This window comes from Chelon labrosus (assembly GCF_963514085.1).
Source record: "Chelon labrosus genome assembly, chromosome: 24".
NCBI lineage: Eukaryota > Metazoa > Chordata > Actinopteri > Mugiliformes > Mugilidae > Chelon > Chelon labrosus.
This window is the reverse complement of record NC_140357.1, coordinates 4,925,338-4,939,261: the sequence shown is the minus strand read 5'-3', so window position 1 is coordinate 4,939,261 and position 13,924 is coordinate 4,925,338. Positions and strand designations below refer to the sequence as shown.

At 40.9% G+C, this 13,924-nt stretch overlaps 1 protein-coding gene across 1 annotated transcript; it reads left to right on the top strand.

The window, feature by feature from the left end:
- Nucleotides 1–614: 614 nt before the first annotated feature.
- On the top strand, nt 615–13,913 carry cab39l (calcium binding protein 39-like). Its single transcript, XM_084574494.1, has 9 exons — nt 615–824; nt 7,375–7,509; nt 7,758–7,922; nt 8,017–8,135; nt 8,231–8,399; nt 8,656–8,715; nt 9,439–9,504; nt 9,603–9,746; nt 9,840–13,913. The coding sequence occupies exons 2-9, from the start codon at nt 7,408–7,410 to the stop codon at nt 10,017–10,019; spliced, it is 1,005 nt and encodes a 334-aa protein (XP_084430620.1). The 5' UTR covers nt 615–824; nt 7,375–7,407; the 3' UTR covers nt 10,020–13,913.
- The last annotated feature ends 11 nt before the right edge of the window (nt 13,914–13,924 follow it).

Genomic DNA, 13,924 nt, shown 5'->3' with positions numbered 1-13,924 from the left:
TAAAATAATTTATTTTTATCCGGAAGTGTAATTTGAACCACGTGCTATCTAGCCTCCAATGAGCGTTTTCCTGTTTAGACTGTCATGATTTAGTCTGGGGTGCGTTCCAATAAGTTCTCTGGCCGACCTTTAGCTCTTTTCTTGTTCATCTTTTTACGTATAGCGGCAAAGACTGTACAAAAAGTACGCATCATTGTCGTTTTAAGTGTAATTACGTTGCCTCGCAATGGTCTTGTGATTATTTGAATACATATAACGAAGTAACACTTGAGGCAAGGAGGGCAAAAGGACTTGGCGTGAGAGGATGTGAACGAGATTACGCCGCGGCTGGAAAGATACAGATGTGTCAAGTTGGCAAGCCGTACTTTCACCGGAAGTGACGCTATTTTCGCTTAAAATACAAAAAAAACATTTGTTTGAAAGCACGCGAGCGTAAGAATACAGAAATTGTGAGTTTACGCTACTAAAACAACCCCATTTTTACTACTACTAGCCATTTAAGTTTGAGCTCCACCCTCGCTTCTCATTCTGCTTAATTTTTAAAAGGATGAGCTCTTATTGTGAACGCCAACACCGGAAGTGTTCGATTTTGTTCACGCCAACTTGACAAAAGACTGGAAAGCGACCAGATGGAATTCAGCACTGGCTTCTTAACAGATTCCACACATTTTAAATTGTATCGCACACATTTTTAGCCGACTTTCCTGCTTGCAAACAGCCCTGGCGTGACCACAGACGCCTATCTGGGAGGCTCGGCTGCGCTGTGAACCGGGACAGACGCGGTGAAGACGTTTTAAAGACACCCAACCAAACATCTTCCCACTGTAAGTATCATTTCTAGCCTCTGCTGTCGAAGAGCAGTAGCTTCCAGTTAACCTAATGGTTACACGTTACTGCCCTTGACAGTCTTTGTAACTTCAGTCGTGGCTGACTCGTTGAAATGTCTCTTCTCTTGCTACACGAGACCCCCCTATTGTCCTTTTCAGCAGTTGTTCCTGAAATGGTGCAGACAACTGTGATTAGCTTTGGAAATCTGTCAAACAAAAAGGGAGTTTGGCCGCAGGCGAGAGGGGTGTAGCCTTGTTTAATCACATTGTCTGGGACTGTTAATGCGGCCTTATGAGCTATTCACTGCCACCACGCTACAAAGTCTTATTCCTCTAAACACCGCGGTTCATGGGAGCTTTTATTCTTCAGCGACACATTTACAGCGTGTGTTTTTTGTTGGCGTTTTTTCCTCCCTCCTGTGTTACTTTAGTCGACCAGCGTCAGGCTAGTATTTAATGAAAACACCTCAACTTCCGGTCGTACGTTTCAAAACAAAAGCGTCGAAAGTCTATCTAGGAATTGTTTGTATCTGCGAATAAATAAAATAATAATAAATAACGAAAAAAAAAAAAATATATATATATATATATCCATACAGCTAGAATATTAGGATCTTGGTCTGTTTACATTTTAAAATTATATATTTTTTGCCTCTTTGATTTGTGAAAGTCCATAGTACGTACAAAACATGTAATTTTAAACTGTAATATTAAGTCTGTTGACTATTGATTTGATTAATTTGTTTCTTATGCTTAGCAATTTTTGGCTTTTTTTTAGACTAAAGAAAATAATAAAATTATTAATATTCATTAATAAGTGAAGAAATAATTTCCAAAACAATTGTAAGAAGTACAAGTTTTTCCTCTCTTAGGTAAAATATTGAGACTGGAAAATGATAATGAGCCAGATTCTGAGGTGGCTTGTGAAGTTAAAAATCCTTGAAGTCTGATTTCACAGTTTTATGTTGTATTGGATTCATTCTGTTGGCAGGTTTGATTACAAAAAGTTTATATGTGGTCAAAAACCACATATTGACTGAATCCTGTTGTGGATTGATTTTATTTTGAAAGCGAAACTACAGTACATCCTGTATTCTTCTGGTTTCCTCCATTTGCCTTGATATAAAGACAGATCAGAATCATTAAGCTCCCATAATAGTAGCTGTGTGTGTTAGCAGATAGATAAATTATTAATTTACACAAATGTCTTCCGACAGTAACAACTAAGATGTGATCTGGAAGAATCTGTCTCAACCACTCTAGAAATTCAACGGACTGATTTTCTTTTGTTTTTTTTCTATAGCTTGCGTACACATGTACAACATCTATTCCACAGCCATGATAATGTTTATCAAAGCAGCTGGACATGCAGCACGTCATAGCTGCTCTGGAACAACTGGAAGCAGAGGCATAACTGAGTGTTTATGGATACAGAAGTGCATGTATACTTCAGTGAAGTGAATCTAATGCAGGCAGGCATCAGGGCTTGTAAGTGATGTCTTTTCAAAGTTAAAATAAAGGGGAGTTTTTAAATCGTTCCAAATCTTGGGAATAGCTCATTTCAGGTTGCCTTGGAGAGGACAGCGAATGTCAGTCAAGAGGAGTCGGGCTGTGATGTACCATCGTCAATTAGATACTTTGATATCTAATCAGACAATCATGCACAAACTCACGTTGGCATGTAGATATAACCCGAGGGGCTCTGCTGAAGTTTACAAGCAACGGAATGAGGAAGTGAGGTGATATAAGGTGCTTTAAACGCAGCATGGTTGTTGTAATGGTAGATTCATATCTTAACCGCGCTGCTTCTAAAATCTGTTTGATGCCGTCACGTCAATATGGACTGAAGTCACTCAGGAATGTTACCAGGACTGGTAAGGTGGCCGGTGAGTGCATTGGGCAATAAACCCCGCTGAGATGAACTTTGAGAGTTCAATAGATACTTTGTTAGTGCTGTTGTCATTTAGTAAGCTCATAGTGGGCGCAAATAATTCTTTAAATGCTTTAACGGTGTGCACAGGCTACAGACATAATTATTATCTAAACCTTTTCTTGTGATCACAACATAAGCCATGTCATCTGCAGGTTTTGAAACCGTGGTGCATTCGGATGATTTCCTCATGCTCCTGCAGCAGTTTGCAAAAGTTTAAAATCGTCTCTATTACTGCTGTCCGACTGGCATGTAGGTGTGACGGCTCTAACCATCTCTCTGGCTCCGGCCTTGGATCGCTATCTTGCGACACTGGAATGACATCGATTAGTCATCAAAGCCACCCACTGCCATGCAGTTTGCACTTGTCACAGTGTATGTTGCCAGAGTCTGACGTTGCAAAAGGCAGCGTTGCTATTTACTGAGGGCAGGGCCTTGACTAACAAGAATAATAATAATAATAATAATAATAATAACATGTTAATTATTAATTAAGTTGAGGGTAAATCAGTGCCTTACATTCCATCTCAATTTATGAGTGTGGTTTAATCTCCAGAGAAATGTCTAAAAGCATAGTTCAGCACATGTCTGGTGAAGATGAAAGGCTATTTTCTTTTTCAGCGTCTGCTCTTACATTGAGCCCACATGTCAGCGGCAAAGGTCATGCTTAGAGATAATCCAGGAAGAAAAAAAAAAAATATCTGCTTACCGCTGGAATCGCTTGGTGCCATATCTTCACGTCGAGGGAATTTTGACAGCGGTGCGGCACAAAGAAGGCGACCGGCCAAATTCCTCTTTGTCTCGACATCGTTGAGTTCGTTAATGCACTTTGATATGTCACAAGATGAGCAGCGTCTCTGTTCAATTTTAGTTTTATTATATTAGGAAGGAGGAAAATATTTGATATCGGTATTGGAGAGCCTTTTGAGCATGTGACAGAAATTGAACAATTTATCATTTTGTAATTTTTCAGGGGAATAATTAGTAGACTTTTGCATTCGTGTTCTTGTTCAGCAGTTAAAAATGATCAAAAAATACAACTTTAAGAGCATAAAAATCCCAGTTTTTACCTGAAATACTTAACAAGTTTGGTGAAGATTGAAATTATGCTTCATAATCTTATTAAATAGTCATATCTGCCCTCTGTGTATCTGTATATGTTTATTTAAAGCCCATTTAGTGCACCATGATTATAGCTGAAACATTAATATTTAAGGCCATGTTGAAGTTCTCTGGTTAAGATCCTACTTAGCAGCTAACCGTGTGTTTTCAAGCCCAGTGGGTACCGGATTAAATCCATTGCATAACATTTAGTCAGTCTTAAGTAGGCTACAAGTGAATATGAAGGCTCCACAGTAACCAGCTGCTTGAGATTTCCACGGCTGTTATTAAATGATTAAAACGGACCCTTTAAGTGTTCTCTAATAATCTGGAGCATTTAGTCGCAGCTGCTGCAACAATGCCAGACTGGAAAGTGCAGGACCGACCTGACGCAGTAGCCTGCAGTACGATTAGATTAAAAGGCAGGAAGTCTTGGACAAGCACGGGTCCCCTCTTTTGATAAATACTTCCTCATTGACTGTTTATCCTTTGACAAATATTGACTGGACAGAAGTTGTGATGTAACGCAGGAGGAAAAAAGGACTGTGTTATGGTTTAATTTTTTTCCTGGATGGATTTTTCTAAACTATAAACCTCAGTGCGGTTCTCGTCACTCACTTTAGCGGTTCAGTCAAATAGATTACATAAACCTTTACAACATTAGGACATTTGAACCACTCCCTCAGGTTGTCAGAAATATGACCACTCCTTCAAGATAAATATGTGTAAGTACAAAAACATTTAATTTATTTTCTATTTTAAGATCATATCCCATTTAGTTTAGCATCTGATGGTGTCCAACAGACTCATTTTGCGTACTCAGGAGCTTTCTGACAATATATTTTGACTAAATCTTATATTAGGAGGCATCTTGCTCCATGTGATTGCATTCGTTAAAGGTGAATCAGCAGCCTGCCTCCTGACAAAGCCTTTGTCTCTGTGTCGGAATAAAGCACCAAAACAAGTCGCTTTTTGCAGAACATAATGTTCAATCCGAGCACAGGCTTGTAGAATTAATACCGTAAAAGTAAAATCTCCAAACTGAAAGCCTGTACACAGTGAAGGCTGTGTTTGAAAAAGTCTTTGTCAGGTGAAAAACTTATGATTCCAATTCGGGCTATTTTTTATTTTTCCATTTTCCTACAGGCATTTCAACCCCTTTACTAATTTCTTTGTTTCAAAAAGGTTCATCATAAAAGACACTCACCGCCATTCTCTAATAGCTCTCCAGAGGATGACTTTATTTACGAACGTGACCATAATCAGCAGCAGCTGGTAACTTTTATGACGCCTTTTATGGCAACCTAACGTTGATCATATTTAGTCAGGATGTTGGGTTTTTTTCATATAATTAGATGTTTCCGATGGAGCAGAAACGATGTAATAAATCATCTGTACAGCTCAGAGTTGGGGTTTGCCGCTTTGTTTAAGCATCGCGTGGGAAAATCAGAGCTTGCTGCTTGTCGCGACACAGATATACATAAGTTAAAACAAAATGTGGTTTTAAACTAGGCTCTTTTTTTTTTATTGTAGACTGACTGTACATGATAAGAGCCAGCAGGGGGCGACTCCATTGATTGCCTGATTGTATAGGCAGCTATAAGAAACCTCAGGGTTTAAATCAATGGGGGACGTGGCTACGCCCATTTTCTTTATACAGCCACCGAAGACAAATTTAAATATATGTTTTTCGTGGACACTTGTCATTGGTTTATTATCAAGCACCAGGAATATTTAGATGCTAGTACCACTGGGGCAGGGGCAGGGGGTGAAACTGGATGGAGGGAGGTATGTAGCAGAGGTGGATGGAGAGGAAGGAAGGTGCGAGTAAGGGGGAGGGTAAAGCCCTTCTACATTCCCAGATGAGGATTAGCAGTCACAAGTTCTCTGGCTGTTCCTGAGCTGGCCTGGATTGTGATGGCTACTACTACTACCTCCTGGATGCTTTATAGACATTTCAGCTTTAAAACAATGCCATCTAGATTTGTAAATTTGAAGGGAAAGGCCAGGAACCAGCCAGGATGCAGACGTTGCCAGGCTGAAAGTCTTGAAAAGTTTGGTGGCAGGCGCACCAGAATACCATAGTAACCAGTGTCTGCTGGCACCGTCTCACCTGTTGATGCCCAAACAGTCTTTGACATTCTGGCAGCACCAGGGCAAAATACAACCAGAGGCCTAGTCAGATATTTTTCACTCAAGCCAAGACAAACGATACCGATCATATACAGTCCAGACACACATTGTGTATCTGTGTAGCTTCTAAGCTGATCCAGATTCAGTTAAACATATTTGCTATATTAGAAATAGATTATTTTATGCTGCCTTGACTGATTAATGGGTGGATAGAAGTGTTTTTGGATATATTGAGTAATAATTTATACAGGTTTTAGTGTTTAAACCATGCAGAGGCTGATTTTAAAACTCACTTAACTAAGAAGGCACTTTGCTTTGTCTTTGGTCGGCCAGATGAGTGAGTAAAACATGAAACGCGGCTGCAGGTGTCATTTGTATAAACTGGAGATGACACTGGAATGTGTCTCTAAGGTGGAAGAGGAATCCCGGAACACACACACACACACACACACACACACACACACATTCTTACGTCTCTATCGGCAGCCTTTTGTTGAGCTGTCATGACAAGTGGACGGAGAAAGAGCAGCGTGAAATGCAGTCAGCCCCGCCTCTAACCTCCTACTACCCCAGACTTTCCACTGAAACCACACGTGGGTCAGCCGTCAGCGGAACAGGTTTGCCGAGGGACGATCCATCGCAACCCATGTGTGTAATGCAGAGTTTTGTAAAACATTGTAGGTCATAATATAAAAAAAAAAAAAAAAAGGGATAGAGGGATATGGCAGATGCAGATACTAAGTGGTATATTTGTATTTATTAAAATTAATTTATTAAATTAAGAGGCAGATGTGCAGTTATTTGTGCAAACACAAGTTTTGCAGATTTTGGGGAAATGTGCTGACGACAGAACAGTTGCATCAGTTTTGATGCAGAAAGCTTGATTCAAATCCCAAATTATGAGAAAATAGTCGACAGGTTGAGTTAGGCTTCCGACGAAACAGGACTGACTTCTACGATGCACGGAGGGAGGAAAGAAGAATGAAGTGATCATAACTGGAGCAGCACTCGTGGGCCGATGCCAGGCTTGCAGCGTTCATGATCCTGATGAAGACCACAGCCAAACGCGCTTTGTTTGTTCTAAATCTTTCCATACAGGAGAAGTGTTGCTGGAGTTCTGACCTCTTTAAGAGCTAAAAGCTAACTAGCATAGCTCTGCAAGGTGGACTCTGACTAGTGGAGGCTGTGTGTGTAATGGATGCATTTTCCCTGCCCTCTTCATAGACACCAAAATGCCATAAAATACATAAACAATTTCATTTTTTTCTCGTCTAGTTTTGTAACTTAGGCAGAAGAAAACACTAACCTATCATATTCATGTGATTCCTGAATATATTTTAGTTGCATCCTCACTGACTGCTCCTTTGTTTTGCGTCTCCCAAGGTCCCAAGGCGTGTGTGTGTGTGCGCGTCCATCATGCCGCTGTTTGGAAAATCACACAAGAGTCCCGCGGACATCGTGAGGACCCTGAAGGAAAACCTGGCCATCTTGGTTAAGCAGGATAAGAAGACAGATAAGGTAGGGGGGCAGGCCTGTGTGCGCGGGTTAATGGCTGGGCGCTCAGGGGGCCCGAGGGTGACGGCTCTCTGTGAAATTAGAGCGCAGAGCAGACTGGACCTGTCATCTCCTGACACTTCACTGTCAAGACAGTTTACTCTGTCTCCAAAAAGTCGGTTGAGGCTCTGGCTTACAATATATTCCTCTACATGTGTCCTCTAAATGCCTTACTTACCTCCTTGTGTATGTTCCAACTCTCTGTTCTCCAGGCATCTGAGGAGGTGTCAAAGTGCTTGGTGTCCATGAAGGAGATTCTGTACGGGAGCAACGATAAGGAGCCGCACACTGAGACCGTGGCCCAGCTGGCCCAGGAGCTGTACAACAGTGGCCTCCTGATATCGCTGGTAGACAACCTGCAGGTCATAGACTTTGAGGTGAGGAGTAAGGAGATGTAATAGGAAGAAAAGCACTTATTATTCCATATCCAGCAACGAATAGATGATGAGATGTGTGTCTGTGTGTTACCAGGGGAAGAAGGATGTGTGTCAGATCTTCAACAACATCCTGAGGAGGCAGATCGGAACTAGGAGCCCCACTGTCGAATACTTCTGCTCCCACCAAGAGGTCCTCTTCATTCTGCTGAAAGGGTGAGGCAAACACGTACCGCACAGCAGCGTCCGAAAAATCGAACGCCTCCCAAGGAGGCGACGCAACAATACCGTCTTCTCTGTGCGTTTGAAAGGTACGAGACGCCCCAGGTGGCTCTGAACTGCGGGATCATGCTGAGGGAGTGCATCCGCCACGAGCCGCTCGCCAAGATCGTTCTTCACTCGGACCATTTCCACAGTTTCTTCAACTACGTGGAGATGTCCACCTTCGACATCGCCTCAGACGCCTTCGCCACCTTCAAGGTAACTCCAATGTTTCTGTGTCCGGCTGTCAAGTCGTACCAGAAACACGTTTTAATCGTGTACGTACTTGGTTTCATTTTAAAATAATACAATAATTGCCTAACGTGGAGCTAAAGTCACGTCATGGCCTTCAGCAAATAGCTTGCCAGGTGTTAGACATTTAAACATTTAACTGGGTAGAACAGTAACTGCTCTGTGATTGTTCTATTGTTGGTCATATTAACCGAGAGACATATTTTACCGTCTTTGTTCACAGGATCTCCTGACAAGACACAAAGTGCTCGTGGCTGAATACCTGGAACAGAACTACGACGCTGTGAGTGATCACAACACTTGTGTAACACTGTGGCTCTTCCCCAGAGAAGATTAGTCTGGGGAAACATGCGAGTTTACCAACACTGTCCATAGCCTTAAATGACTTGATCCGGCATCGGTCAGGGCACTGCTCAAAGACCCAGTCATGTCACACGCAAACCCTTGTGAGGGACTATTCAATAAGCCGGAAAAGATGGCAGATAGGTAGGAAGTAAAGACAAATGCACTAAAGGTTCCAGGAGTCCGTGGAAAAACCTGCTAATGTCACAACATCTCCAGATACAAAGCTGGGCTCTATGCTGTCAGGCGTCCTAGGCAGAGGGGCCCCTTTCACTGGCAGGGACCCCTAGGGGTCTCGGCCTGAAGTAATCCACACATAACTTCACTGTGAAACCGGTCTGGATATAGACTTGAGGTAATCCAAGATTTAGCTGACGTACATGGCTTTGATTAGATTTTGGTGGCCACCCCAGGAGACCTTACATCAACTTAGTGTCAACAGTGAACCTTTTAATAGGGTTATTCAGGGTCTGTAATCTGCATTCAGGGTGTGGTATTTAGCCTTATGGTAGTTAAGTTACAAAGAAAGCTGCTCAATCTTTTATCTGGTATCCGTTTGCGAATTTGTAGAAAGTGGAGGAAATTGCGTTGACTACATATTTGCCATGTCCAGCTTGTACAAAGCTTAAATTTTGTATTTTCTCCGTTTCTTTCTTCACTGCAGGTGTTTGGAGACTATGAGAAGCTTCTGCACTCTGAGAACTACGTCACCAAGCGGCAGTCCCTAAAGGTTTGGCTCTGACTCATACACAGCAGACTGATTCACACCGATTCTAAAAAACAAAAAAACTATTTTTACCTCATCGGTCCAAACAATGTCTCCTGCAGCTCCTGGGCGAGCTTCTATTGGACAGGCATAACTTCACGGTGATGACGCGCTACATCAGCAAACCGGAGAATCTCAAGCTGATGATGAATCTGCTAAGAGACAAGAGTCCCAACATCCAGTTTGAGGCCTTCCACGTCTTCAAGGTAAAATTACTGTTCTCACAGCAAATACACATCCTGTCTGATGGTGAATGTTCCCTCGTGAAATGTCATCGACTCCTCGTCCGCTTTCTTCAGGTGTTCGTAGCAAACCCCAACAAGACGCAGCCCATCGTCGACATCCTGCTCAAGAACCAGACCAAACTAATCGAGTTCCTGAGCAACTTCCAGAAGGATCGCACGGACGACGAGCAGTTCAACGACGAGAAGACCTACCTAATCAAACAGATCAGGGATCTGAAGAAACCGGCCTCTTAGAGAAGTACCCCTCCCCTCCCTCTACCCCAACTTTTTATCAATAGGAAGACATAGAAAAAAAAAACACATTAACAATAATGGTTATTCTATTTAAAAAAGAAAAAAAAAAATCCTCGAGACGTTACTTGTCTTTTTTTTTCTCTTTGTTGGTTCATTACAAACTTGTGCAAGAGTAGTTCTTAATCACTGATCACTTTCTTTTGTAATTTTTTTTTTTTCCTCATGAAATAGTTTTTTGTAGCATGTAGTGCCACAACTCACGGTGTTGGAGGCAGCTGATTCGCTTCGTTGGGAGAACCAGCGGTTAAAAAGCTTCGGCCAAAACGGTCCAGTGGCCGACCGTTTTTATTTTTGTCATTTTCTCAGCCGCTGCTCGCAAGTAAATGTTTAGATGAAGTAGCCGGAAGAAAAATAATGAAGAATTTCTGTTTTTTTTTTTTTTTTTTTCGTCAAATGGCAACAGGAAATCATTTTTTTTTAAATTGGACTGCCAGAGCCTGCAGGTGTGGAAGCCCATTATCACCACCGTGATGGAAAGAAGAGATCCTGTCTCAAATAACAAAAAAATAAATATGTTCTCAATATAATTTAGTACCTTTAAAATATCGACTGGGCATCAGAACAAAATCCCAAATAACAAAAACTTTTAAAATAAGCTAATGAAAGATGTTCTCAAATTAACACCTTGGAAATCAAATCAAAGCAGTGGAAGATGTTCTCAAAATGATTCAACTTGTTCTCAAAGTAACTACTTACCGTCTTAAAATCACATAACTTTCCTAATAATGACTTTCCCAAATGAATTAGTTAATATTACACACTGATTAACACTCAGTTCTCCTGTTGGTTTCTTATAATTCTGAAAACTTAAGTCATTAATCATTATACTGACTTGGATCGTCTTCTTTTATTACAGTGGTGTCAGTGGGCTTCCATCGTTTTCCGTCTCTACGATTACAAATAAGAATTCAGTACGATCTGAAACGGCAGCATAAATTCATGCCTTCACGTCGAGCTAAAAGAAGTCTTCCCCGATCTTCCTCGCCGGTCGTCGTTTTCTAATTGGCGACGCTAAACATCCAATGACGACGGGAAAGCCCGAGCGTCCACCTGCGTCACTCTAATCAGCGCAAATATGTTTCGAGAAAGAACTGGTTTCAGTCACTGTTGACCAAATGTAGTAAGCTTTGTTTAAGACTCTTCAAAATGAAGGACCTTTTTTTTAATTCAATTGTGACATGGGGCCACTATCGGTACATCATTTTGATCACTGGTTCTCTTTGCTGGTGGCTAATAGCACTTTCTGTATGATAAAAGAAAAATATGATTCATTTTTTTTTATTTTTAAAAAAAGCTGATCACTGATCTCACACTGCTTGATGGTGTTTTTTTTTTTTTTTTATATATATATATATAGTTTCATTTCTTGTCATGTACAGTTTCTGAAGTGAGTGCCATTGTGTGAGAGAACGCTGAGCATGAACAGGAGGCACTTTGCTGTGTGGAGGAGAGAGAGAGAGAGACGGGAGCGGCTGTGACGGTGGCTGTTTGTGGTTTTGTTTCACTCCTTTTCTGTCCGTGCTGTAACGCGTGTTCTGATTTGGATCCGATGTCGGTATTAGGAAGGAAAAAGATTCAGAGGTGCCTTTTTGTTTTGGTGTTGTTTTCCCTTCCTTCCACTCTTTTTTTTTTTTTTTTGTATTTTCAAAATCTTTTTAGGGGAGCTTAATTATTATGTTGATGAAAATATGCTCTGGATAGAACATATTTGTTGTGATTAAGCAGTGAACCTCTTAACTCACTATATTTGAGTTACGCTGTCATTTTAAAGGTTTTTGTTTTTGTTGCAGCGAATCAGTTGCCATAGTTTGTTGCCAAAGCAGAGCTGATTCAACGTGTCAATTGCAAACTGTTTGGAAATTGGGAAAATGAGTGATGGCGTAATGCAACTGTGAATAATCCACATGCAGTTAAAGGACCGTAAAATGTGCAAAAATCAGTGACGATAATGAAGTGCTGTTAGCTGATGTGTTAATTGATCATTTTCTAAAAACGACGCTGAGACTAAAGTTTTAAAATCTGAATTTATTTCCCAATATATGTGCATCCGCAAATCTTTGAGCTTCCACGGAAAAAAAACGTCATGATTAGAACTTTGTTCAGTCTGAAAAGTTTCAAAGGTCACATGATAAATAAAGTGAATTTAAACAGTAATAAAAACAGTAGTGGGGTAAGCTGAAAACTTGTAAATTGCCACTCTCCTTTACCTTTCATCTGGCATAAAATAACAAATGCTTTGTCTTTTGGGTGAAAACTAAAACCAATACCAGCTACTTTGGATGCATCAAGCTGTGACAGTATTATAACACAACATGAGATGCAAACACATACCGACCAGCTTCACATCGGACTTGAGCCAAACTCAAATACTACTTCCTTTATACCCGTGTTACAACTAAAACAACGAGCAACCCTGGTCTAGCGAAACTCAACATTAACCTCCCAGTGTCCTCTCTGAAAGACGCCACCGTATTTTCCACATCGATGCTATTGTACCACATTCACAACAAATAAAAGGATGGGAATGCATGCTGCGTGCGTCTGCTCATTTGTCGTGTGTTTACCGGCCTGTTGTCTAGTTACAGATGTTTCCTTAAATGCCTTTACTTTTATTTACCTTCGCCTGTCCTTAATCTAAATTCTATGATATTTATATCCGGCCCAGCAGTCTCTTTTGTTTAGTCTTTCTGTGATTTGGACTCAACCCAACATTATGTCCCACTTGCTGAGCATAGGCAACAGCGCGCCCCGTGTGGCGATGAGTGGTAATTACATGATCCTGGTGCAGATTAACTTCTGCTGGGCTTTAAATTGTCATCACAACACAAACCACAGATTTTACTCTCCACAGCCACTGACACAGACATGAGTGGACATCTGACGCTGTGGTAAGTGTATTGTTTCACTTCTTGTTGCAGATGCGATGTGCTTTGCTGCCGTTACCCCTAAATCCTCCCTAACAGCCACTAATTTTTCATTGTAAAGCAAAGTTCCTTTATAAATTTTAGACATAACATGCCATTTCAGGTCAGACAGCAGTGGCTTTTGCCTGTCCATAAGTGACAATGGTAATTATAATGAATATAGTCCTTTAACAGCATTTGAGACAGGGCTCAGCGACAAGGGAAATAAACAAAAGGGACATTGGGAGCATAGAAATGACTTGGTAATTTAAATTTAAGAACAAAATAACATACAGGGCAAGCAGAGCACGGCCTCATACAGGAAATTAAAGCTGGAACTTGACATAATTCCTCAACACTGGCTGAAAAAAACAAAAAACAAACAAGTAAAGCTGCTTCATGTAGTCAAACCAAACTCATTTCTCTTCTGAAACCGTTTGATTAGCAAAGTAAATTCCTAGTGTCTACGAATCAGGGCGTGTTTCCAAACTGCGTGAAGAAACACTGTAGAGTTATGCAGAGTCTGTAATTCTTTTAGTCCTTATTCAAGTCTTTCATTTGAGGGAGGAGCTTCCTACAGAACAGGAGCTACACCCATCATCATTATGACACATGTGCAGTATGGTTTTTTTTTATAGCCAACTGTACCTCATTTATATAAAAAGTAAAATAACGAATAAATCCACACGACGTTTATATTATATTTTGTGGTATTCCCATTTCCTTGTCTTTAGTGCCTTCAGTTTCCCAAGTGTTTTCCGTACCTCTCTTATCTCGGATCCGTCCATCCTTTCTGCGTGGTGTCCCTTAGAGGTCATGATAAAAGATACCGAAAAGTAAATTTGATCCTGCCGCCGGTTTGATATTCAGGGAAGTAAAATAGCAAATCTGCGGCACATGAGCTAAAACGTGATTCCGTGTTTTGTTTTTTGGTTTATGTTT

Coding starts and splice junctions, on each gene's coding strand:
- cab39l (XM_084574494.1), top strand. CDS start 7,408: ATGCCGCTGTTTGGAAAATCACACAAGAGTCCCGCGGACATCGTGAGG. Junction 7,510..7,757: donor AGGATAAGAAGACAGATAAG/GTAGGGGGGCAG, acceptor TCTGTTCTCCAG/GCATCTGAGGAGGTGTCAAA. Junction 7,923..8,016: donor TGCAGGTCATAGACTTTGAG/GTGAGGAGTAAG, acceptor GTGTGTTACCAG/GGGAAGAAGGATGTGTGTCA.